This window comes from Staurois parvus, unplaced genomic scaffold (genome assembly GCF_062004578.1).
Source record: "Staurois parvus isolate SC_StPar_1 unplaced genomic scaffold, SC_StPar_1.0 ptg001433l, whole genome shotgun sequence".
Taxonomy (NCBI): Eukaryota; Metazoa; Chordata; class Amphibia; order Anura; family Ranidae; genus Staurois; species Staurois parvus.
The window spans coordinates 53670-81300 of NW_028319229.1; the positions used below are offsets into that span (position 1 = coordinate 53670).

General features: G+C 40.4%; 1 protein-coding gene across 3 annotated transcripts in view; it reads left to right on the forward strand.

The window, feature by feature from the left end:
- The window catches only part of PARL (presenilin associated rhomboid like), a 269194-nt gene that overhangs the window by 29486 nt on the left and 212077 nt on the right, over positions 1-27631 (forward strand). For all 3 annotated transcript variants that reach the window (XM_089662174.1, XM_089662173.1, XM_089662175.1), the window contains exons 3-4: positions 14491-14680; positions 20318-20458. In XM_089662174.1, the coding sequence (XP_089518300.1) occupies positions 14491-14680; positions 20318-20458 (331 nt within the window). The remainder of the gene's footprint in view (positions 1-14490; positions 14681-20317; positions 20459-27631) is intronic.

The following is a 27631-nucleotide window of genomic DNA, read 5'->3' on the forward strand; positions in this document are numbered from 1 at the left end:
AGCGGTTACGGAAGATGTTTGTGTTACGGCGCTGCGTTACTTTAACTGACAATTGCGCGGTCATGCAACACTGCGCCCAAATTAAATTTACATCCTTTTTTTCCCACAAATTGAGCTTTCTTTTGGTGGTATTTGATCACCTGTGCGCTTTTAATTTTTTGCACTACAAAAAAAAAAAAGCTGACAATTTTGAGAAAAAAAACACTATTTTGGACTTTTTGCTATAAAACATGTCCAGTAAAAAAAATTAAATCAAATTTTGTCACAAATTTCATCCAAAATGCATTCTGCGACATGTCTCTGATAAAAACAAAATCCCCATACATGTAAATTAATTGGTTTACATGAAAGTTGTAGCGTTTATAAATGGCGGGAAAGATACTGGGATTTTAAATTTTTTTTATACTAATAATGGCGGCGATGAGCGACATATGGCGGCGATCAGCGACTTATGGCGGTGATCAGCGACTTATGGCAGGACTGTGAGACTGCGGCGGACATTTTAACACTGGGGGGGAACTGACTTGGGGTCACTGACATCCCCAGTGACACCAACACAGCGATCAGTGGAAAAAAAACTCACTGACACTGTACTAATGGCACTGGGGAGGAAGGGGTTAACATTTTTAGTGCTAACTGTGTGAGAGGAGTGTTTTACTAGGGGGCGGGGGTGTGTGCTGGACAGGGACAGGCTGATTGAGAGAGAGAAACTCTTCTCTCCCTCTTCAGCTTTGCACGAGCTGACAGGCAACTGACAGATAGCAGGGCTGTGTATAAACAATGCAGCCCTGCTCTTTGTCAGCGATCACCGCTAATCGCGGTGAAACGGCCAGTAATGACCGGCGGAGACCTGCTGCTGACACCCGCGGGACAGGTGGGGCGGGCGTGCGCCCCCTACCTGTTTTGCAAAACCACGTTTGGAAACTTGGTTTTGCGCAGCCGTGCCGCCCTGCAAACGTACTAATGCAGTGGCTGGGGCTGAAGAAGTTAATTGAAACAACAATCGGCCAGCTAATTGATTATCTCCCCCCTGGCCCTCCCGCTGGCTGCAGTGCTGAAAGCTGTTAGAATGGAGAGCGAGGTTAAAGAGGCAGAGCAACTGTAAGGATGCGGGTGGGTGGGGGGGGGGCTAGTAAGAATGCCCCTCTTCCTTTCCTTAGTAAATACAGACAGCGATCAGTACAGATCGCTTCTGTTCTCATTAATCACTGACACATAGTAAGCTGTATTTACTATGTGCCAGTTTGTGAATGAAATATAGTAAACCCTGTTTACTATGTTTCATTTTATAAATGAATTAGGAGTCTGTACAGACTCCTAACTCATTCATCTTCAGTGCAGCTCAGGCTGCAGAGAAAGGGACTGTCTTCAGTCCCTTTCTCTGTCTCAAAAAAGAGAGCCGTTAGACCCCTGATGTCTCTTCAAAGCCCCCCTGCCCCCCAAGCAATATAAATACATTTTATTTCACAATAAAAATAAGCCCCGTGTGTCTTGCAAGAGCAGCTGAGGGTGGTTGTGGGTGTGGGAACAGGTGTGATTCCTGCACCTGCAGCCAGCTTGAATAAGACCTTAGTAAAAATTATCAGGAATTTTCTAAGTTTTTTTATGTTGTTTATTTGTGCTAATAGGGATGTTAGTGTTATTTAGTGAAAATAAATTTCATAAACACTTCAACTATTGTGAGGCCTAAAACAAAAAACAATAGCCCCTTCTTTTTATTGTACTGGTCATGTGCTTTCAGAAAATATATGGTTTGAGGTGGTCTTTTACAAATTCTAAAAGCTGTAAGTGAAAAATTAAAACCTGATTTTTAGATACATTTTCATGTGTTCGATTTTTCACCATTTCCCCAAAAAAAGCTATTTAAAATCTACAAATATTTGTTATTAACTCAATACAGGTTAAGCTTTTTATTTAGTAGGATTTTACCCAAACTTTTGTAAAATGTGCTGTTTGTATCTGTGAACAATGATTTTAGTGTATTTTTTTGAGAAAATATTGTTTTGCTAAACATTAGCGTAAATATCACATATCACTGGGCCTTAACAATCAGTAGCAACTTTTTTTTTCTACTGGTCATGTGCTCTCAGAACTTTTCTAGTTTGAGGGGTCTTTAACCACTTGCCTACCAGGCACTTATACCCCCTTCCTTACCAGGCCAATTTTCAGCTTTCAGCGCTGCCGCACTTTGACAATTGCGCGGTCATGCAACATTGTACCCATATGAAATTTTGATCATTTTTTTCTCACAAATAGAGCTTTTTTTTGGTGGTATTTAATCGCCACTGGGCGCTTTACTTTTACTTTTTGCGCTATAAATTAAGAAAGTGCAAAAAATTTGAAAAAAAAAAAAAGTTTCTTTGTTTCTATTATAAAATTTTTCAAACAGGTATTTTTTCTCCTTCACTGATGTGCGTTGTTGAAGCAGCACTAATAGGCGGCACTGATAGGCAGCACTAAAGGGCACTGATAGGCAGTACTAATGAGGTGTCACGGATAGGCTGCACTAATATGCAGCACTGATAGGCGGCACTGATAGGTGACACTGATGATGGGTACTGATAGATGGCACTGACTGGCATCACTGCTGGGCACTGACTGGCACAACCGCTGGGCACTGACTGGCAGCACTGGTGGGTGGGCACAGGTGGGTGGCACGGGTGGGCACAGGTGGGTGGCACAGGTGGGTGGGCACAGGTGGGTCTGCACAGGTAGGTGGCACTTCTGGGCACAGGTGGGTGCACTGGGCACAGGTGGGTGCACTGCTGGGCACAGGTGGGCGGAGCTAGTGGGCGCACTGCTGGGCACAGGTGGGCGGAACTTGTGGGTGGCACTGCTGGGCACCGATCATCAGGGCACTGATCATCAGTGGCCCTGATGATCGGTGCCGATCCTCGCTCTGACAACTGCCGGTTCTCGGCAGTACTTTCCTCACGATCTGACAGCGTGAGGAAAGTGCAGCCGAGAACCGGCACTTGCATTTCCCTGTGATCAGCGTGTCATTGGACACCGCTGATCACGTGGTAAAAGGCCGGTATGATCGGCCTTTTACCACATCTCGTGATCAGCTGTGTCCGTAGGACACAGCGATCACGGAGATCGCTGGGTGCGCGCCCCCTGGGGCGCGCAGGAGAGCGCGTTCTGGGGGGACGTCATATGACGTCCACCCAGAACTGGCCGGCCGCAGTGAAGCCGTCATTCGGCTATCTGCGGTTGGCAACTATTTAACAAAAAAGAGCTGTAAGTGAAAACCTCCTAGGTTTTTAGAGAAATGTTTTTGCGTACGTTTGAGTTGCACTCATAAAAAATGAAGTGAACTAATAAAAAATGAAGTGTGATTTTATTCTATCACACAATGGTTTAAAATAACAATGTAAAGCGTATCTTGAACAGTTCCATGTAGATAAAACTACTGTAGAAATATCAAGCAGATGTTTAAAGGAAAAGTCACTATTTTTAGTTATTGAAGTCCGGCCATGTGCTGTTCTGTCTTTCATGTTCTTGTCCTTCTCATGTCTTTTTGGGAAGAAGCCGGAAGTGATGATCTCGCAGCATGCACCTGTTGCAGCTTCTCAGACGTGTATGTATGTGTATGCAAGAGTGTCAGTGTTAGCGTGTGAGTGTTCTTCCTCTGTCCCTTATGGACCCTTTTATGCAGAATGAGTGTGTCATAATGAGAGATTCTTAATACCTTGTATGGCATAGAAGGGAGGGGACGACACTCACATAATGTTTTTGATGGACAGAAACATATGTATGCTGATGTACATAATATTATAAGCTAATGATGTAACCTTAGCTAGTTATATTTAAATGACAATATAACTTAAGAACATATCTTAACATATCTATATATAATCACTAATCTATATATGTATCAATATTAAATAATACTAAAAACACACAGCTACTATTAAAATACATAATGTAATAGTAAATCTATAATGAGTCCTCCTAATACCCTTGACATTTTACTAGAGACTTCTAACCAGCTATACCTAAATATAGTCTTCAGCTGGTTTAGCTGGTCTCAGCTAACTTACCCATATCTTTCTGTCTCAGCTTAACTTATTCATATTTTTCAGTCTCCGTTATGTCTGAAGAATTAAATATTATCATCGGTTTAAGGCGACAATTCACACATATTAATATTAATTATGATTAATCATAAAAACCAAATATTTTGCAAGCTTGCCATCAATATAAGTGCTGAATCATAATTTTGATTTCTAACAAATCCCCCTTATTATGATTTGTCCATAATTAATTTTTAATCAATGCACACTTCATTCATGGCCCATACACACAGCCTTATTCCAAGTGATCGTACATATTCTTCATAACTGGACCAACCAAGAATAACTTTCCTTCAAAACTCTATACCTTAAATTCAGTTTCTCTTTCTATAAAAATTCTTAATCATAATGCTAATTGATATATGATAATAATAGTAATAATAATAATTAAATGATGTAATAATAGTTAATGTAGTATATTTCCATATTTGAATAATATTTTAACTCTCTGGAAATATACTTTCCATTCTAAAATGTGTCATAAGTTTCTATTACTCATACAAGAGTAATATGTTTCTTAACCTTCTAACAAAAGATATTCTAATAACTGGAATAACACTATGAAGTTTTAACCAAAAAATATTCAGTATATGAATATGTAAAAAATATTAATATTATCCTAATATGGATGTAAGTATCAGAATAAGAGGATCATTAACCACTTGAGCTCCAGAGGATTTACCCCCCTTAATGACCAGGCCTCTTTTTGCTACTCGGCGCTGCACTAATTCAACTGATAATTGCGCGGTCATGCAATGCTGCACCCAAAAGAAATTTACGTCCTTTTTTTCACACAAATAGAGCTTTCTTTCGGTGTAATTTTGATCACCTGTGCGCTTTTTTATTTTTCACGCCATAAACAAAAAAAGGCCAAAAATTTTGAAGAAAAATAATATTTTTTACTTTCAGCTATAAAAAATATATAGTAAACTCAAAGTTGGTTATAAATTTAGGCCAAAATGTGTTCTGCTACATGTTTTTGGTAAAAAAAAATCCCAGTAAGTGTATATTGATTGCTTTGTGTGGAAGTTATAGCGTCTACAAACTATAGTATAGATACTGCAATTTACGCCATTTTTCTGCTACACAGCGCTGCGCAAATTTAACGGACAATTGCGCGGTCATGCAATACGGTACATAAATTAAATTTACATCCTTTTTTTCCCCACAAATTGAGCTTTCTTTCGGTGGTATTTGATCGCCTGTGCGGTTTTTATTTTTTGCGCTATAAAAAAAAAGGCTGACAATTTTGAGGAAAAAAAACGATATTTTGGACTTTTTGCTATAAAACATGTCCAGTAAAAAAAATGCAAAAATCAAATTTAGTCATAAATTTCTGCCAAAATGCATTCTGTGACATGTCTTTGCTAAAAAAAAAAAAAAACCCAATACGTGTAAATTAATTGGTTTACGTGAAAGTTATAGCGTTTACAAAAAGCAGGAAAGATACTGGGATTTTTAATTTTTTTTATACTAATAATGGTGGCGATCAGCGACATATGGCGGCGATCAGCGACTTATGGTGGGACTGCGGCGGACATTTTGACACTGGGGGGGAACTTACTTGGGGTCACTGACATCCCCAGTGACACCAATACAGTGATCAGTGAAAAAAAAACCCCACTGACACTGTACTAATGTCACTGGGGAGGAAGGGGTTAACATATTTAGTGTTTACTGTGTGAGGGGAGTGTTTAACTAGGGGGCGGGGGTGTGTACTGGACGGGGGGGGGGGAGCTGATCGAGGGAGAGAAACTCTTCTCTCCCTCTTCAGCTTGTCGGGGAACTGTCACAGAGCAGGGCTGTGTGTAAACAATGTAGCCCTGCTCTGTCAGCGATCACTGCTCATCAAGGGAAAACAGCCGGTAATAACCGGCCGTGACCCGGCAGCGGAGACCCGCTGCCGACACCCGCGGGACAGGCAGGGCGGGTGCGCGCCTCACGTGCGCCCCCTACCTGTTTTGCAGAACCACGTTTTAAAACGTGGTTTTGCCTACGAGTGCCGCCCTGCAACCGTTTATATGCGGTGGCTGGGCGGCAAGTGGTTAAAATGTATATGTGACCTATAACAATATGTTAAATATTAAGTTATTTTATCACTAATAATAAATAGATTTTGCTCTTGATGAATCTTTTCTTCATGCAATGTCTATAAAATATCTTCTTTAAGTTCTGTAAAAGTAGAAAACTTTTTTTTGTTGAACGTGATAAATCAGTCACAAGTGTGAAGTATTAAGCTCTTGTTCAATCTTCCCAGGAAGATCTCTTCTTTAACTTCCGAATTCCTTAAAGTTGGCTTGTAGGAGATTGTTACGCTTCATATTTGATTTTAGATGCCATTTCTGTAAAGAAATGCAGTATCATTACTTTGGCACAAACATTACATTATTCTTGCACCTTTTTTCAACAAATATGAAAGATTATGGAACAATTAGTTTGAGTTTGGAACACATACTGTAACAATAAGTAACATTACTTCCTTTTTCCTTTTACATAAAATTTCTATATATCAATCAAAATACTGTCCTAATCCTGTCTATAATTACCTAAACTAGAATACAAAAGTAGTGTGATATTTAGGTATGACAGGACGCAATATTTCATCATAGGTCATGACCGCAAAACCCCGTTTTACTAAACAGAGAGGTTTTGTATCACCCCAGATATGGCAAAGGATTATGCCTTTTGTTCTCATCCCTATAAAATTAGAAATATGCGTAGTTGTTTTCTGTGCTGATGTCATTATTCTGGTGTTAGTGTTTTTCAGTAATACATGTTTTGCTGTGAATGTGAGGTAGAGACTTGTCTGATACAGCTGTGCTTATCACAATGTGTTTGGCTAACAGTGCTCTTATCCACTGAGGATACCTTTCACGACATTCTCTGAATGTATCTTCCTCAAGAATTCTTCTTCGTGAACTGTCAGGAGATTGTAATATGATACTATGTGACTTTACTGTGCTTTCTGATGCTTTGATTGCATAAAAGAAACTTAGCAGTTGCAGTACCTCAGGTGTAAAAGTTTTTGGTGATAAATTTCTGGAGAAGTAACTAATTAGTCTCTCATTACCTTCTTTTAATTGAGACAAAGTTACTGAAATTGCATTATCAGATACATGAGTTTTCACAACAAAAGGAGCATTGGAACAAACCTCAATTGTACCTAATGCTGGCACATTCTGCAAATCCTTTTTCAACACTTTTAAAGCATTCTCATTTGGACCCCATTGGTCAACTAAGTTATTTTTACTCTTCAAAAGATGATATAATGGCTTAACTTTCTCTGCGAAACCATGTATAAACTCTTTAAAATGGTTTATGTTTTTCAAAAATTGTTGCAATGATTTATGTGTTGTAGGAACTGGGATGGCAGTGATAGCTCTGACTGTTTCTTGCAATAATTGTCTCTTTCCTTGACTAATCTGCATGTGAAAGCATTTCACCTGACTTTTCATCAGCTGAACTCTTTCCGGGTTTAATTTTAGGCCTGCATCCTGTAACATAAATAACTCAGACAAAAGAGTAATATGTTCGTTAACATTCTGCGTACTTAGCATAATTGTATTTACATACTGAAAAATGCATTCTGGCCTTGAAAATTGTAATATTTTTGCTATGGATTCATGGACTACACCATCACTGATATCTAAACCAGCTACTAATCGAGTGAATGCATAAGTCTCTTTCTGAAACTTAAAAGCTAGCTTATATTGACAACTTTTAGCTAAGGGGATCGAAAAATGACTTATCGATTTCCAAAACAGAAAACACCTTGGATTCGGCCTTTAAATGTAACTTGATATTAGAATGATCAGGAACAACTGCTTTGTTATTTGTGATATGTTTATTCAGTGTCCTGAAGTCAACTGACAAAGAATATGAATTGTCAGCATTTTTGATAGGCCATATACAGTTATTTACCACTGATTGTGTTTTTCTTTAAAATGCCAAGTTGTACAAACTCTTGAATAATGGCAGAAAGTGGTCCTATTGATTCTTGTGGTAACTCATACTGATTAAGGGGTATAGGATCTTTTCCCTCAATATTCAATTCTGTATCTTTCAATGTTCCTATGTCATTTCTAAACTTTGACCACAAACTTGGAAAACGTTGTACCAATTCTTTTAAAGCACAATTACCAACAGTATCAGGCCATTTTTGTGCTGTAGACATTTTAGAGTTGAAACCGACATAACTGTATATAGAAGGATCCATTAACATTGATTTGGACCTAGATGGATTCCTCCAAATAACTTTGGTCATAATATCAATAATCCACTTTTGCTTATTGATAAAATCAATGCCAAGAATATTCTCGGTGGCATTACTATACCAAATATCAATGTTAGTTTTCACTAGCCCAGGTACTTCAAATGTTACATTAGGCACCTGTCTAGCAGTGGAATGACCTGTATTATTAAAACCTTTTATATTACACATGGGTGAATTTGGTTTCACATGTATGTTTTCTCTGGTAAGACTAATCTCAGATCCACTGTCAATCAGAAATTTGATCTTTTTACCATTTAGTAAACCTTGTATAAATGGTCTTCCATTGTCATCCAATACAATTGGAGCTACAAATTCTAACGATATTGGGGATGAATGTGGACGTGATTCTATTTTTGGAACTGGTAATAAACCATTTGTGTCAGTGACAACCCTTCTCACCATGTTGTCAGAATAGTTGTTTCTAGTCAAAGTATGAATCTGTTTAACTTTTGAGGCATAACGCAATTCAGTTAAACTTTTATCATTACACAACAAAGCAGGTTGTACAAAAGCTGCTTTTTCACTTTTTATTTCCATTTTCTTTATTTGTGAGTCAATTTTAAACTTCCAACAATGCCTTCTGATATGACCTTGTTTATGACAGTGAAAGCATGTGGTATACTCTTTATGACTCGCTTGCATCTGTCATTGTCATTCTTCCTGGGACTTGTGGTACCTGGCATAACTGCTGTCTGCCTTTTTTTGTCACTTTGAATCACAGCTACCTCGTAAGTGAGATTGCTATTTTTCAATTTTCTCCGGATTTTGTCAATGAAACTTGCTATGTCATTCAAATTTTGTTTTTCCTCTGCTATGACAACTGTCACTGGGTCAAGATACTTGAATTTCTTTACAAAAGCTTTGATCATAGCTGAGTCTTCCTCATTTTCTACTCCAAATATAATTTTATATGCTTTGGAAAACTTATTTTTAAACTCAAAAGGGTCTTCGTCAGCAGTAGTCTGAAGTAAGTCTAGCATTTCTACAGAAGGTACGTCTTCACCTGTTGAACATAACAGCAATTGTCGCAGTCTGTCGCGTCACTATGCTTTTTTCTGATATTTATCGTTAACAACAGAATTTTTAATTCGAGACATAAATTTAATTGGTAGCCATAACGGAAATATATAATTTATATCATGATTTGAAAGCTGATGGCATTTGACATGCATTTCATACATTTCCATGTTGCTGTAAATATCTTTATCTGAATCATAAGCAGGGATGTCTTTTAAAACTTTAATTAATTGATTATGTATTTGCAACTTAAGTTTTGCAGTTTTACATAACAATTCTTTGTTTACTTTGTGTTTCGTCATCGGAGTCCATATCCAAACTTTCAGAGATATCCCACAGCCGTGGCTCTGATCTTGAATCACTCTGTTTGTCATCTGTGTTTATCATGGCAACCTGTTTACTGTCATTCTGCAGTCTTAACAAAAGATTTTTCTTTGAATCAATTTGTTCCTCAAGATTCTCTATGTAATTATAAAAAATGTCAGTTTGGGCAACTAAGAGCATCTTGAGACAAATTTTCATGCTTTTCTGTATTCTGTACAGTGCTACATTCTGTCTGTTTTAATGTACAAGCTTTTTTAACAGGTAAATCAACATTCAAAATCATTTTGTTGAATATTCTTACTAAATTTAAGATATTAGATATCTTTTTGCGCGGTCTGTGCACAGTAAATCTAGATTTATCTATCTGAATATTGGCCTTTAAACATTCGTTATACAGATAGTGCCATAGCTGACCGTCTTCAGGATATAAAGAAACATCTTTAAACTCTAGCTTGCTTTCATTAACTAAGTCATCAATAAATTCCATAATTGTTACTCACCGTAATCAGAAGAGTTTCTCGTTTGACCCGGCTCAGTCACTGGACCTCTCGTCCACGTCTGTTTAATCGCCTTTTCTGCTAGGTTCTTTTCACCGTGTTGTTCCCAAGACTTGACAATCACAGAATTGTGCATTTTCCCCCTTAGCAAGGAATGGAAAACTGGAGAAAAAAACTTTGGCGGTGGCTGACCATAAAGGTGTACAAAGATGGCTGCCGCTCCCTATGAATACGTGCATTTAGCACGAAACGCGTCAGAGTAAGAGCAGCATACCCCAGACATCACGCCACCGCATGGAGCGGCGGCCATCTTTGTACACCTTTATGGTCAGTTTTGTTTGTTCAGTCCTTGTCTTTGTTTTGGATCAATAAATTTCTCCGTTTAAAACGATATCACACCATCCTGGCTTTCTGTCTTGGGACCCTGTTGAGTCCACCACCCGCAGAGCCACCTGGGAAGACGGCTGAGAGGTGTTTTAGTGTTGGAACACACGATTCATAAGGAGAACTCGGACGGACAGCTGTGCCTAGACCAGGGGTGGGAAAACTTTTTGACTTGAGGGCCGCAATGGGTTCATATATTGGACCCGGGGGCCAGACCAAGAGTAGATGAATGATGTGTATGTGTCATCCATAGTAAGTATAGTAATATTCCCCCATAGTAAGCATAGTAATTAATCCCCCATATAGTAATTCATCCCCCATAGTAATTCCCCATATAGTAATTCATCCCCCGTAGTAATTCATCCCCCATATAGTAATTCATCCCCCCTATAGTAATTCATTCCCCATATTAAGTCCCCAAGTCCCCCCTGTGTCAATTCGCTTACCTTTGCTCCGCGCGTTCCTCTCGCCGTGTTCCCGCGCCGTTCCGGTGTAGCATGAAAATCTGTCTCCTATGAGGATCTGTCCCCCTCGACGTATCTGCGCATGTGCCAGTTTCAGGCATTAGCAGCCGATCGGCGATCTCCGGCACATGCGCAGATACGTCGAGGGGGACAGATCCTCATAGGAGACAGATTTTCATGCTACACGGCGGACTGTGAGAGGAGCCTAGCGGGAGCCTAGCTCCGCGGGCCGGATTAAAAGGTCAGCCGGGCCGTAGTTTGCCCATTGCTGGCCTAGACAATGATCCTATGATGCCATATCCGATTTTGAGATAACTTCGCTTGGATATCGGGATATCATCTACATGCATATTTGAATTATGCATCTGGTGAGTGCATGATTCAATTGACTTTGATCATCGGAAGACGCACGTTTTTGAATCACCGTTTTATTTTTAAGGCCTTTTTTTTTGCACGATGTTTTGCACATAATAGTCACACATCCTTATATTTGGTTGCTATATGTTGCTATATGTATATTTATCAGAGATAATAGTATTTTTCTTAGCGCTGCGCCCTCTTTTTACATATGTATGCTGATGTTCATAATATTATAAGCTAATGATGTAACCTTAGTTATATTTAAATGACAATATAACTTAAAAACATATCTTAACAACATATCAATGTATAATCACTAATCTATATATGTATCAATATTAGAAACGTATACTAAAAACACACAGCTACTATTAAAATACATAATGTAATAGTAAATCTATAATGAGTCCTCCTAATACCCTTGACATTTTACTAGAGACTTCTAACCAGCTAAACCTAAATATAGTCTTCAGCTGGTTTAGCTGGTCTCAGCTAACTTACCCATATCTTTCTGTCTCAGCTTAACTTATTCATATTTTTCAGTCTCAGTTATGTCTGAAGAATTAAATATTATCATCAGTTTAAGGTGACAATTCACACATATTAATATTAATTATGATTAATCATAAAAAACAAATATTTTGCAAGCTTGCCATCAATATAAGTGCTGAATCATAATTTTGATTTCTAACATGCACCCTTTTGCAAAAAGGCGCAGTTGTACAATTATTTGCTTTTATTAACTCAATACAGGTTAAGCTTTTAGATTTAGTAAGAATTTAGCAGGAATTTTGTAAAATTTGCTGTTTTATATCTGCTAATAATGAGTTTAGTGTACTTTTTGCGAAAATGTTTTCATAAACATTAGTGCAAATATCTCTGGGCCTTTAAAAATCAGCAGCAACTTCTTTTTAGTCCTACTGGTCATGTGCTTTCAGAAAATATTTTTTACATACTATGAAAGCTGTAATGGAAAAAATAGAAAAAGCCAATGGAAAAAATTACAAAAATAGCCTGGCCACCTGGGTTTAAACGGTAAGCTTAGGGCCTCGCAGTGAAAGGGCTACACAGATTAAAGAGACTGCAATGTGTTTTTTTTGTTTAGAAACCCCTTTTTTAATGATGTAAAAAAACAACTATATTTTATTGAATCTGTGCTGACAGAATGGTTATTGCAGAAAATGCTCTGTATTTCTGTGTAATGAAAGCTCCTCGCTCCACTTATGTATTTGTTTTTTTAACACTGTTTTTTTTTTTTTCTTGTTTTCCTTTTATAAATGTTTTAATGTTTCTATCATGGCGGGAGGACAGTTATAAATGTACCCTGGTAGACAAGTGGTTAATCGAAACAGAGCTGCATTGCTGTTTGTTTTTTCCCTGGAGTTCAGCTTTAAAAACAAGCTGAGACTATTACTTACAGTTAGGTCCTATATATTTGGTATATTCAGGTATTGTCCAAAACATATTCAAGCTATAGTTATATAATGGATATGGGCTGAAAGTGCACACTCTCAGGTTTAATTTGAGGGTATGTACATTCAAATTGGAGGAAGGGTTTAGGAATTACAGCTCTTAAGGGTAGCCACCCCCCGTTTTTCAAGGAACCGAAAGTAATTGGACAGTTGAATCAAAAGCTGTTTCATGGCCAGATGAGGGCTACTGCTTCATTATTTCTTCATCAATTAAGCAGGTAAAAGGTCTGGAGTTGATTCTAAGTGTGGCATTTGCATTTAGAATCTGTTGCTGTGAACCTACATCATGCGTTTAAAAGGAGCTGTCCATGCAAGTGAAACAGGCCATTGTAAGGCTTCAAAAACTAAACAGGTCCATCAGAGAGATGGCAGCAACATTAGGAGTGGCCAGATCAACCGTTTGGTACATTCTGAGGAAAGAACTCACTGGTGATCTCAGCAACATAAAAAGCATGGACATCCACGGAAGACAACAGTGGTGGATGATCGCAGGATCCTCTCTATGGTAAAGAAAAACCCATTCACAACATCCAGACAAGTGAAGGACACTCTCCAGAAGGTGGGCATATCATTGTGAAAGTCTAAAATCAAGAGAAGACTTCAAGAGAGCAAATGCATAGGGTTCACCACAAAGTGCAAACCTGAAGAATAGAAAAGCCAGAATAGTCTCTGCCAAAAAACATCTAAAAAAGCCAGACCAGTTCTGGAAAAGCATTCTTTGGATGATGAAACTAAGATTAATCTGTACCAGAATGATGGGAAGAAAAAAAGTGTAGAGAAGGCTTGGAACAGTTCATGTTCCATATCACACAATGCCATCTGTAAAACATGGCAGAGGCAGTGTGATGGCATGGTCATGCATGGCTTCCAGTGGCACTGGGTCTTTGGTGTTTATTGTTGATGTAACAGAAGACAGAAGAAGCTGGATAAATTCTGCAGTGTTTAGAGATATACTGTCAGTCCAGATTCAGCCAAATGCAGCAAAGTTGATTGGATGGAGCTTCACAGTACAGATGGACAATGATTCAAAACACACGGCAAAATCAACCCAGGAGCTTTTGAAGGAAAAGAAGTGGAATATTCTGTAATGACTGAGTCAGTCACCTGATCTCAACCCAATTGAGCATGCATTTCACTTGCTGACGGCAAAGCTAAAGGCAGAAAGACCCACAAATAAAGTACTGGAGACCGCTGCAGGTAGAGCCTGGCAAAGCATCAGAAAGGAGGAAACCCAGTCTTTGGTAATCTCCTTGGGTTCCAGACTTCAGGCAGTCATTGGCAATAAAGGATTCTCAACAAAATATTAAAAATGAACATTTTATTTATGATTATATTCATTTGTCCAATTACATTTGAGCCCCTGAAAATGAAGGGACTGTGTGGGGAAAAAAAAATGGTTGCAGTTCCTAAAATTTATACTTGATATTTATGTTCAACTCCTTGAATTAAAGCTAAAGCTTAAATTCTGCACTTCAAATTCATTTGGATTGTTTTGTTTTAATTTATTCTGGTGGCATACAGAGCGAAAAGTATGAAAATTGGGCCTGTGTCCAAATATGGATGTAAGTTACTATTACAATAGTTGAGTGCAGTGCCTGCTTAACTTTTAATTCCTTTCCATAGTGTTCTTATTGAACAAAGAAATGGATTTAGACGTGCCCCAAAGAAACCAGAAAGAACTGAAACTGAACTACAGAATTGCCATGAAGCCGCAAGTCGAAGTAGTTTTACTCCTCCTATGGCAGAACCAGTTTACCCTTCTCGTATCCATATACTGAAGCAACTTTACAAGCCTTTTCTTTTTACTGTTGGGGTATGTATTTTAATTGATGTTTTTCTTTACTATTGGTATAGAAATAGATGCACCATTAAAAGTGGTATTTTGTAGTGAAATGTATTCACTGGTGTCCTCTTTGTTATGAAGGTTTTATTGTGTTATGGAAGAGTTGTTTTAACAGGTTGTCGACCAGCCACAGTACATATACTGTAGCAGGGCGGCACCGCTGCGCAAAATCATGTGTATATAAACGTGATTTTGCATTTCGGGTAGGGGGCGCGAACGACTGCCCTACCCGTGCCGCCGATCACGGCCACGGGTGTCAATCACTGGGTCCCGGCCGGAGATTACCCGCCGGAGCCCGGCGATTACCGGCAAACACTGACATGGTGGATGGCTGCAGTGTTTACACTGCAGCTCTCCTTCCTAGAAGTTTGAGCACATTGATCTGGATAACTGAGCACAGCTTTCCGGATCAGTGTGTTACTGTGAAGAACACACCCCCTGCCCCCTAGTTAAACACTCCCCTCACACAGTTAACCCTTTGCCTCCAAATGTTAACCCCTTTCTCCCCAGTGCCATTAGTTCAGTGTCAATGTTTTTTTTTTTTTTTTGGCACTGATCACTGTATTTGTGTCACTGGGGATGTTCGTTTTCCCCCCGCACAGGCTATCAAATACCACCAAAAGAAAGCAATAAATGGGGAAAAGAGGACGTAAATTTCATTTGGGTGCAGCATTGCATGACCATGCAATTGTCAGTTAAAATAATGCAGCGCTGTAACACAAACCGCTTCCTGGCCGCCCTATAGCAGAAATACAGGGTGTGCAAAATCACGTATAAATGCATGATTTGCGCTCCCATGGTTTTCACACCTCTCCCAGATTGCGTCAGATTGCCCGTCAGTACATCAGTAATCACACTTAACCCCTTGATTGCCAGGAACACGCTCATACACCATAAACCTCCATTGCTAGTATAGAGCGTGAATGGATCAATATCTTTGATCAGATCAGCACTATACCAGCGTTCACATTAGTATAGTATCCCCAAAAACACAGCATTAGCAGGATCAGCCCCAGCATCTGCCAGCACCTGCGTTTAGCCCCTACGCTTACCCCTCCCCCCCTCTTCCACCAGCAAGTGCAGTGTCAGTAGGTCCCTGTCACTTGATACATTGCACACAAAACTGCAATGTTGGCAGAATCAGACCTAATCTCTGTTAGCACTTACCGGTAAATTTTGATGACTCTCATGCAGCAGAGTGCCAGTACTAATGCCACTCAAACCTTTTTGTGAACTGGCGAGCCCCAGTGGCCTAGTACATCCTGGTCTTTTACATACCAGCACTGCAGTATCACTTGGTGACATGGCGAGTCCCATAAGTGTAGTACAAGCTGGTGCAGTGGTGAGCACAAGTATTGTCCCGCAACCACCAAGAATTTGCACACAGGCCCGTAGAGCCCTGTGACGGGAGTCACAAATAAAAATGAACAAAGTATGGCAAAAAATGGGGTGTGAATAAAACAAACAAGAAAGGGCCCAAAGCCCCTAAGGCTAGGGCCAAAGGTGTCCCCGCCCGTCACGGCAAATTGTTTGTTGGTAGGGAGCCACAGGCAGGAGGATATTACAGGGCAACACTGGTCTGCGGAGTGAACCTGGTCCTGTGGTTGCAGGGATGTCTGCCTCTTCCTGCCTGTGCAGGGGCGGTCTGGAGGAGTTTGGCTCACAAGCTGCTCTGAAGCTGAGCGCTAATCAATCATCAAGGGTTCAGGCCGCCCTTTGGCCCATGTGGCCGCAGGGAGCCGGGAGGTGGCGTGGATATGGGCCGCAGGTGTGGTGGTAGGGCGGTCCCACTTTGGCAGCCTGGCCACGAGGGATATATAGAAACCGGGAGCCCTGTTTTGGGGAGGGTGAAGAACGGAGGCTGGCTGAGTGAGTGTGTGGCTGGGCGGTGATGGTGCAGGCCGAGACAGTAGTACTCACTCTGACCACAAGTCAGTGACGGCACCTGTTTTCCCTGCTCACGGAGAGGCGGTGCTGGAAGCAGAGGTTTGGGGCTGAAGGCCAGTGACAAGGCAGTTCGCTCTGTGGATCATCCCAAGCAGGTCAGCAGGGTGCCAGGGTAGCTAGGGGTATAGTGCAGGGTGTCAGGCTTGTTACTGGCTGGTTCTGAGGTGGACGATACACCTGGGCAGCGAGGAGTCTGGTTAATGTGCGGCCAACTTCCTCAGCTGCTCAACAGCGCCCCCGCTTTATATGTTTTTAATTCTATGTGCTTTTGTGATGCAACATTTTTTTAGCCATTTGCAAAAAATGTTTATCAGTCAAGTTGCCTTAGAAGTCCCCTTTGCTTATGGGGAAAAATCCTTTGCACATCACAAAGATAATGATCACTGCAAAGAAAGTAAAAATAGCAACTGACTGAGGAGCTTGATTTGTGTGTAGGATTTCACTTTCCTGGGATCTCAGACTGATCAAAGTAGTAGTGATTGCAGTCTAGAAATCATCTTACTGAACTAGGTTGCTCAGCGATGATGAGCATGAACTGAATATGAAAAAGTAAAGATGATCGCCTGGCAGCAAAATGAGGATTAGTCAGCGCTGTTGTGTTCACCATAGCTATCTACGCTTGTGCAGTTGTGAAAGTTTGTCCAGTTCACTCTGAAAGCGTTATGGAGTAAGTAAGATGTTGTGGGGTCTGCCAGCACTGAACGGGATGTGATGTTTCAGGGTGGATCCTCTGTTCCTTAGACAAATGGCGTAATGATAGCTAATACAGTTGAAGTGAAACTTTAATCAGAAAATTAAGTCCTACAGAATCACTTCTTGCTGGCCCCTTTTGCAGGTATACAGTAGCTATGTAAAACAATAAAATAAGTGCTGACATTGTTTAAAATCCAGTAATACACGATCTCACCCTGCTCTGCCTTGCTCTGTTGCACTGTGCCGAAAATGTAGAGACCGATCTGCTTACAACCTAAAGATTTACTGCTGCTCAGAAACTCTGGGCTTCAGCAAATAGCCTCCAGTAAGAAGAAACAGGAATACTGGAGGCAATTTATAGCACACACTAGTTTTGGTAGCATAATTAATGTGGATAAAGAAAATAATTTTTTATCAAGTTGTTATGAGTACAGTTCTGCTTTAAATACATACATGACAGCTGAGCACAACAAAGTCAACTAGCTAGAACAGTGTATTACTAAACTGATGACATGCCAGACTGATGCACTGCGGGGACAGTCACATAAAACAGCTACCAACAGCTAATCCTTTAGAATGCTGGCAGAGTCAAAGCCATCTTCTTTTGTGAGAATTGTGCATGGACCTTAGGTATTATATGATCACTGCTTATTCTGCTGTTTTGCAGAAGCAGGATTTCCCCCGGAACCTAACATGACTTCTGTATACCTGTGTAGCATTCAACTAAAGATCGACACTTAAATTCAAGTAGAACTATAGGCATTTTTTTCATTTTGGATAGAATAATGAAGGGTTATAACCTCTGTCTTTTTTTTTCTAAACATACACTTGGTGCGCATCTCTACATTTATAACCATACAATATACACTTGTGAACCTTCTCAATACAAAAAGGCTAATAAACCACAACTTTATAATAAAGAACTGCAAGCCGCCATATGAAAAGTGAAAACAGCCATATAAAAAGTGAAAAACTGCTCAGTCCAACATATATTCTCTGAGATTCAATCAAATCTTGAAATGTGATGAGCAAACCTGATTCCTCCACCAAATAAATGTTAAGCCTCTTATCAAAAATATTTATCTCGCTTTCTAGAGATCAATACACGCTTGTGTGCTTGTACTCAGCACTCATCTCATCTCAGCATAATGTGACAGACACCAGAAGGTAGGAGCAAATAAGAAACGGACACCAAAGATTTGAGTATTAGCATGCATATGACATCACCAGCTAGGCCCCGCCCAACATGTTTTACCACCAATCAGCATCGTCGGGAATGGAGCAGGTTGCATTTTTTTTTTGCCATTTGGGTCCCATTGGGGAGGTTTACCTTCACTTCTTGTTCCAGAGCCAAAACAGGAAGTGAGAGGGAATTCCTGCAAATTGAGGGGTAATCCTTGGACCCTCCAGGTCACCAGAACCAGTGTCCTCATTTGGAAAATTTCCCCTCTATTACTGTTCTGGGGACAACACAACATTTAGGATTATTTTTTACTTTTGCTTTTAAAGTGCTTGTAAACCTCAAACATAAAAATTTAACAGGATATCTTTTATCAGGGCTCAAAATTTCAAGTCCTGAGCTACTAGCCAGGCCTTAAGAGTTACCACCAGTTGCCTCACCGAACCCCTACTCTGCCACACCACTAATTCCACCCCTAAACACTCCCTCCAAAATTATCTCCTGAAATGACACTGTCAAATGCTCCCCACATTACTTCAGGGTACCCAATGTTTTCTTAAACACTCCATCATACTTAGACCATGCACCACATACAACCATAACCCCACATAATCTCTCACTCCCCAAACCATAACTCTATCAAGTATATCCTACTTTCTATCAAACCCGGCAGTATTTCAAATGCCCCATATTCTACCATCCATAATAACCACATAATCCTGAAGCTGTCCAAACCATCCGTATGCTTATACACACGCACACGCGCACACACACACACGTACACACACAGCCGGGTACTGCACTCTAGGTGGAGGCAGAAAGCACAGAAGACACTCTCCTTTCCCTTTGCTTTCCCTTTGCTCAGTGTATTCAGCAGCCCAACAGCTCCCAGTGCCAATGTACAGGCAGCCCTGTGGGACACGCTCGCCCCCGCGTTATTTCCACTCACCATATGCAGGCAGGCGAGTGGAAATTTTGAGGCCTGCCTCTATATTCATTTCTTTCTGCTGCTTTGTTCCTCTATCAGCATGAATCACTTCTGAGAAGTTTTCCCAAGAGAGAAAATAGTGACCAGAGGGGAGACAGAGCTTCAGCTCTGTTCCTTTGAGCTGTCTGGAGGGGGGTGTATCTCTTCCCTCCAATTAACTTTGAGAGCTCTCCTCAATGAGCTCTGCAGAGTGTAATTTCAGCTTTTTTTAAACTCTGACAGGCTGTATGTGTTTTGCACTTTTAAAGCATTTAGAGAAGAGAGGGCTTCAGATAGACAGGTACAACTTTATGTAGGAGGATTCGTTTCATCTCTGTGTATCATCTGATGCCAGTCACTTCACTGGGCATATGTAAGGGTTTATAACCACTTTAATGATAAACAGGACAAATAGAGAGGGCAAATCTCCTTAATGTTGGCAGAGGTAGCAATAGAAATCTAACTGGTGTTCTAATCCATCTCCACTCTATGCAAAACTAAAAAAAGTTTTTCCCTTTTAGTTATACTTTTTGAGTTTGGTTGTTTTGAATGCATTTCAAATACATGAACACCTTCTCTTTTAGAAACTTTTTTTTTTTTTTTCCTCCCTGCTTTCTGCCTTCCCAGCATTATTGAACAATGTGTATGAACTTTGAGAAGATCAAAGTACAGCGTACTTCTGTAGGAATAAATGTACATTTATACTAATAAAGCATTTATTACATACAAGGAGAGGATTGCAATACTGTTACGTTAGGGTTAAGTTTGTGTTGTAATTGTGTATACAACTATACAGATTGTGCTGAATATTACTTATCAGTTTTCAGGTTGCTCTTTTGGAATTGCGGCCATTTGGCAGTATGAATCCATGAAAAGCCGTATGAAAAATTACCTTGAAGATATTCGAGCAGATTGGATAGATAAGATAAGGCCTCCAAAACATGGGAACTTCAGGAAACAGGTAAAGTAAGGGGATACCTCTCTAAAGAGCAGCTAGACCTTATCTTCAAATATTTTTTCTGTGGATAGTGTTACACTGGATCCGATATGCATCGCCAGGCATACAGTGTCGGCATTCAAGGCCGTGCACCTGTCACTGCGCATCAAACTTGCATGTGTGGGTGGGTCCGTACAGCCACTGCTTCTTTTGACACATGTAACTCCATGCTACTTTGGAAACTTAAGCAATTTGCTCTTCACGCTGTATGGGTCTCTGCACCTATAGAAGTATAAGTATATTTTATACACACAACAATATTAACCGCCTCCCGCCCGCCATATAGTAAAATGACGGACGCAAGGCGGTTCTCTCGTTCTGGGAGGACGTCATATGATGTCCTCCCATTCTTAGCGTGCATGCGCGGCTCCGGGAGCAACGGAAAGAGCCGAAGATGTTGGCTCGGTCATGTGATCAGCTGTGTCCAATCCCAGCTGATCACATGTAAACCGTGAAATGTCGGTTATCGGCATTTCTCTCCTCACAAGCTGTCACACTGACAGCTCGAGAGGAGAGCCGGTAATCGGCATTCCTCGGAGGGGACATGTACACAGATCATCAGGGCACTGATGATCAGTGTGTCCTGATGATCTGTGTAGCCCCAGCAGTGCCACCTGTCAGTGTCCATCAGTGCCAGCTCTCAGTGCTCATCCATGCCACCTGCTAGTGCCCATCAGTGCCACATTTCAGTGCCCATCTGAGCTGCCTTTCAGTGCCACCTATCAATGCCAGTCAGTGCTGCCTGTCAGTGCTGCCTATCAGTGCCATATATGAGTGTTGCCTTTCAGTGTCCATCAGTGATGCCTGTCAATGCCCATCAGTGCCACCTATCAGTGCCTCCTCATCAGTGTCCATCAGTGCAGCCTGATTAGCGCACATCAGTGAAGGAGAAAAATCACTTTTTTACAAAATTTTATAACAAAAACTAAAACTTTTTTTTTCAAAATTTTCAGTGGTTTTTGGTTTAAGAAAAAATAAAAAACCCAGAGGTGATTAAATACCGCCAAAATAAAGCTCTATCTGTCTAAAAAAAAATTGATAAAAATTGCATATGGGTACAGTGTTGCATGACTGCGCAATTGTCATTCAAAATGCAACAGCGCTGAAAGCTGGAAATTGGCCTGGGCAGAAAGGAGGTATAAGTGCCCTGTAGGCTAGTGGTTAATTAGATAATCATCATATCCCCATACCTGGTTGGAGTTAATTTAGACTGAATTACTTGGTATAATACAACTGTAGTGAGCAAAAAAATTCAGAAACTACCTGGTCACCATAAAACAGTCAGCCTCTGATCAATGAAACCAGTCAGACACTATATGCTCATCCTGTCATTCTTGGTGATTATCATCTGCCAGCAAATTGGCAGAGATACAGCATGTTACTGGCACCAAAGGAAAAAGCTTTGTACCTACCTACCCAGCTTCCATTTGCCAATTCTGCTTTGGTACAACTCCTTGGTATTCCACACTTTGGTTTTTCCTTTCTTTTGGTTCAAGTAACCCTGTCATGAGAGACCTATGGGATTGCTTTGCTGGTCGTCTTTTGCAAATTCTAGTTGTCAGGTTGATTGTGACACACATTTAAGTGCTCACAAGAAAGTATGAACCTCAGCAAATACTTAAGATGTGGTTAGTGTATGATCATTGCAATAATTAGGTTAGCTAATCTGTACACAAGTGTCATATATTGCACAATTACTGCAGTAAGCTAAACCATATTTAAGCAAGGTGTAACTGGGGGGTGTTTGGGAGTTAAAGATATAGTGTACAGCAGATATAAAAGGTGAGACAGAGAAATTACTCCAGTGAGGATGGTGCCTTGAGTTATGAACATTGTGGTATAAGCCAAGAAGAGGGAAGCCTCAGGATAGAGTGGGATGCAATTAACCTGAAAAGGGGACATGTGTCAGTAGGTTTTGTTAAATCTATGGGTCCATACTCAGAGGCCGGTGTTTAAGTTTTTATGAGTGATTTAAGAGCTTTTGAGGTGAGGAAAATCAACCAGTCTGATCATGTACATAGGAATGGTTCCATATAACTGTTTTTGTCTGCTACCTTTCCCTTTGCATGTTACATGTTACAAATGGCAGCCCAAACTGATAGAGACTGGGGATTTCCAGCATCTGGATATAGGAATGCTATTTTTTATGGGTTTTTCTGGAGCCCGGTAGCATAGACAACTGTGATTTTGGGTCATTCATTAATCTCTGTAGATTGTTTTATGTTAAGTTCAAAGACCTTTGTGCTGGAAGGATTTCAGTTTGCTACAGCTGTGCCAGACGTGGAGGTGGGTTCCCTTACTTTGCAGGCAGCGCTGGCAGGTGTCAATATAAAAGGCATAGGAGTATAGGTGCAGTGGAGTAACAGACCCTCTATAGCAGCGGGGTATTATTTTGTATTTCTTCTCCTGTTAATGATTAGATTTGGATAAAATGTGGGTCAGTGTGAATACTTGGACCACCCCTTCTCCACGTTGCATTTCCCCATGGCCCTTTCCTTCTCTAACATCATTGTGTACAGTTTTATGAGAATGTCTGACTTAACACCAGGATAGATGCAGACCTGTTTGAACTGTGTGAGTTTTTCAGAGTAATATGAATTTCATCGATTTTGGGACCTGGATCTATAGTTAGGCCTTAGAGCTTGTTTGGATGAGTGGTAATCTAACAACATCAGATGAGTGTTCAGAAATCAATATTTTAATAGTTGATTTGCGAACGAAAGGCAGGGAATCTATGGTTATTTAAAGTGGAACTGCACTGCATCTGAGCACCATGAACCAAAATGAATATTAAAAATTAGTTCAATAGCAACACAAACTCACCCATCCATCCATGTCCCCATGCTTTATTTTGCTGCAAAATCATTTTGAAAAACACCCCCTGGCATTTCTGGCAGTGGCCATCTTGAGTAAGGGCAGACGATTCTTGTATCATTTACTAAGCTGAGAACCCTCCCTCCCCTCCTGAAGACTGGAATGTATGACATCATTTACTTTAGGCATGGAAACCAGGAAGTAACTGAAGTAATAGGAAAAAAATGTTTAAAGCCGGTACATATGCTATACTTTCCGATCTATTTACTAGTGCTAGCAGCATAAGGATTCAAAATTAGTCAATAATTAAGAGAGTGATGTTCCTCTTTAAAATGAGGGTGAATGACCCAATGTTGGTGGAGAGTTCAAAAGTGGGTCATGTGTGAATCCCATTTAAATCGGGGTGGAATATAGGTTAGTCAGTGGATCTGCTCAAACCAAGGGTGTACTTTTTATAGTGTTTTTGCATAGGACGGATCCCTGTTTTATCTTTTGCTGCATGAAAGCAATGTAATGGCAGCACAGTGGCTAAATGGTTAGCATTTCCGCCTGGCAGTACTCGGGTCGTCGGTTTGAATCCCAACCATGGCACCACCTGCCTGGAGTTTGCATGTTCTCCCTGTGCCCGCATGGGTTTCCTGCGGGTACTCCGGGTTTCTTCTCACACTCCAAAGACATGCTGGTAGGTTAATTGGCTCCTGTCTAAATTGGCCCTAGTATGTGTATGTATGATTGTGAGTTAGGGAGTTTAGATTGTACGCCCCTTGAGGGTTAGGGACTGATGTGAATGTACAATATATATGTAAAGCGCTGCGTAAATTGACGGCGCTATATAAGTACCTGTAATAAATAAATAATAATGGTTGGGTGAACAGTGTATGATAAAGGGCACTGCCAAGTTCTTGCTGGCTAAAGTTTTGAGACCTACACTAGGGTGAGTTGAGGTTTATGACCCCATTTGAATTTGATGGCTTCTGAGCATAGGCATTTGCGATAGGGGTGTGGTAGAATGATAAGGATTGTCTGAAACTTGTTGAGAAATGGTGGGAGTGTATCTATGTTCAGGGCTTTTAACCCGAGTTAGGGCTAATGATGGGAAGGCCTAGAAAAAAACAGCTTTGTAAAAAAAAATTTTTTTTTCCCACAATCTTCTGTTTTTTTCTCCGTGCTAAATTGGAAAAAAAAAAGTGTGGAATAATGTTATTTTACAATGATAAATTATATATCTATGACATGGTGTTCAAACTATATAACATGAAGACCTTAATGAAATATTAGCTCAAATCCTGGAATATAGTTCAAGCAAAACTGTACTTTTCAATGCAGTCATCAAACAAGAGAAACAATAAAATGCATGTTTGCCATTGGGGGGCACTGCAGGGGAAAGGCTCCAGTTTAGTTTGCAGTTTAGTTTGTAGGACCCATCTTCTACCTCCTACATTGGTGATTGTTTGGACACAGTAGATGATAGTTTTTGTACTCTCCGGCCTTAATTGACAAGTAAGAGAGTAGATTTGTCTGACAATTTAATTTATCTTTAGAAGCTTTAAATCGGGGGTTCGTTACCTGTAGATTGTGATCTAAGAGTAGATCCTGGCAAGGTGACTGGTAGATAGAGGTCTGGGCTTTCTGACCTGCCATCCCAGAGCATCATAGTGCAATGCAGAGGGACTACTTGTAACGTTGGAGCTGTAGTAGATTGCAAGAGCCGCATAAGCCGATACCTCCTCTGTAGTGCTGGCTCTTGTCCCATGTGGAGTGATACCAACTGCAATCCACCTCTTATCCCAGCTAGCAATCTCCAGAGTGATACCAGCAGCAGGAAAGAAGGTATATTCAGGTTAGTGTGAAGCAATACACTGGACATAATAGTATAGGGCTGCTTTCACACTGCTGCTCTGCGATTTACCCACTTCACGGGTGCCGTTCCTTTTATAGTGCTGTATCGTGGCCTGAGACTCCCGTACGAATGCACGGGAGTGACATCATTGCGGCTTGGCCAGTCAGGTGGCTGGAGCTCGCAAACCTGGAAGGAAGATCTGGTGAAGATGGAAGCCTCTACAGCGGGGACGGCATGCCACTGGAGGGCTTTGTTTTAGGGTAAGTTGAAGTCAAGACTGCGTAGTCTGCATAAACAGTTTGGTGAGACGACTTTGGCTCATGGTTGTGTGTTGTAGATTTTTGATCAGTTTCATTTTTGAAAAAGATTGTACACCTATACAGTTAGTGATTAAAGTGAGATACATTTTAAAGCAATTTCTATGTTGGGAAAGGTATCTCTGAAATCCTTGTCAAAAATGGTGTTGTACATAAATTGCTCTATGCTGCAGTAGTCTACTTTTGTGAAATGAAGGACTGAAATTGAATTAGCTCCACACCAAAGGTTGTGCCCAGATTATGCTTGTAGAAAGTGGACAACTTTTCTGCTGCAATTTTAATGGAATCAAAGTCCATCGCTGGAAAGTTTATAAAGATTCCAAATAAATCACACACTGTAAGCTCCTAGTCAATTCTTCAGACACACTAAAAGTTTATCAACACATGTGGAAAAGGCCTTAGCATAAAAGGTCTCTGTGGGTGTTAAGTGTGCTTCCTCACTGTATCCATAGTCAAGTGGCTACTGACAGACATTCTGTAGTTGAAGACAATTGTGTTCCACAGTATACTCTTCAGTATCTGTGAAACGCTTGTCAGCTTCTTCAAATGCATCAAATTTTGTACCTTGTTCATTAAAAAAAAACTTTTAATGATTTTAGAATGCCATTTGCTGAAATAGGCTGAATTGAACAGATTGCAAAGTTTTGCTGCTACTGTTGAAGTGCTGTAAAACAGTGTTCCAGAATTTAGCAAAAATCCTGGTCTCAAGTTTGCTCATCTGATCAAACAGTCCTTTTGTGGTGTTATGGCACTCGGACCTTCCTGCACAGCTGAAATTTCCAACAAAATGTCCATTATGTTTTCATAGCCATGGACTATTGCCTGACAAGCATCAGCATGACAGGACCAATGTGTGTCACTTAGCTTTTTCGGCATGAACACATAGAGGCCTTTCTCATCAAACTTGTCTTTAAGCTTCTTGTAGCACCTGGATGAGCCTGGGCATTTGGAACCGTGTAAACCCAGCCTAGTCCTTGGTCCTGCAGCCTTTCTTCCCAATGTTCCAGCTGTGTTGTTGCATCCATGAAGCTTGTTTTCTTGCCAGTCTCTGACCAGTTTGTTCAACACCCCTCTTCCTAACATCATCCTGTACAATGCTTGACCAGCAGATATGTCCCATCCTGATGTTGCCTCTGGTCCTGCATTGTACATGATGACCTAGGAGAACCCATCCACATGCTTTAAAGATTTTCTTCCTCTTGGTAAACTATGGGTATAAGGTTATGCATATAGAGGTTTTCTATCTATTTAGTTTTTGTATTGGTTGAAGTAGATGGACTTGTTTCTTTTTTCAACCTGACTGTGTAACTATGAAACACTCTTGCATTGGTGAGCAGAGTTAGGGCTCTTTCACACTTGCAGTAAACTGCCATGTGCTCTGGAGAGCAATCCATGTTTGGATCGCTTTTCAGAGGGCATTAGCATTACGTCGCCTCCTTACTGTCTTTATTCTAAACTCTGCAAACTGATAGAAGGATCGCTGCACTCTTAATAGCATTACTGCCAGTTAAGCTGACCACACATTATGGGAATGGTAAAGAAATTCTAACATTGGATTCAGCATAGTCCTAAAAAGTTGTACGAAGCAATGACTTGTAAAGCTGAAATTTTTTTCAAATTAAAACTGGTCAAACACTTTGCCCTTTTCAAAATCCAATTTTATCCAAATAAAACTCACCATACATGCTACAATCTGATTGTACAGTCAACTTTACATCTACCAACAGGTGCGTAGTGCAAGGACCTGCATGTGTATAAAATCGTTTGCATAGTTAAGGTAGGTTGTTATATTGTTGGGTTGTAACGTGTGGGGAATACAACTAGATAATGTACGTATGGGCAATGGTAGTATAAATATACTACCATTGCCCATACGTACATTACATTACATTATTGAAGTGTGCTTCTTGCACACTTGCAGGGAATTGAAATAACACTAAATAATATCCTTATTTTCCAATATAATCCATACACATCCACTACTTAATCGCCATGTAATCTATTTATGATATTGTTTCTTACTGTATTTTTCTGCCTCTTTGTAACGTCCTCTGTAAGCTCCCAAACCTCTTCTGTTCCCTCATATCAGTTGTGGCCATGTACACTATGTGCACACTACACATCAAATAGTCTATCTCAGGAGTTAGCAAGAGAGGGTGGCTACAT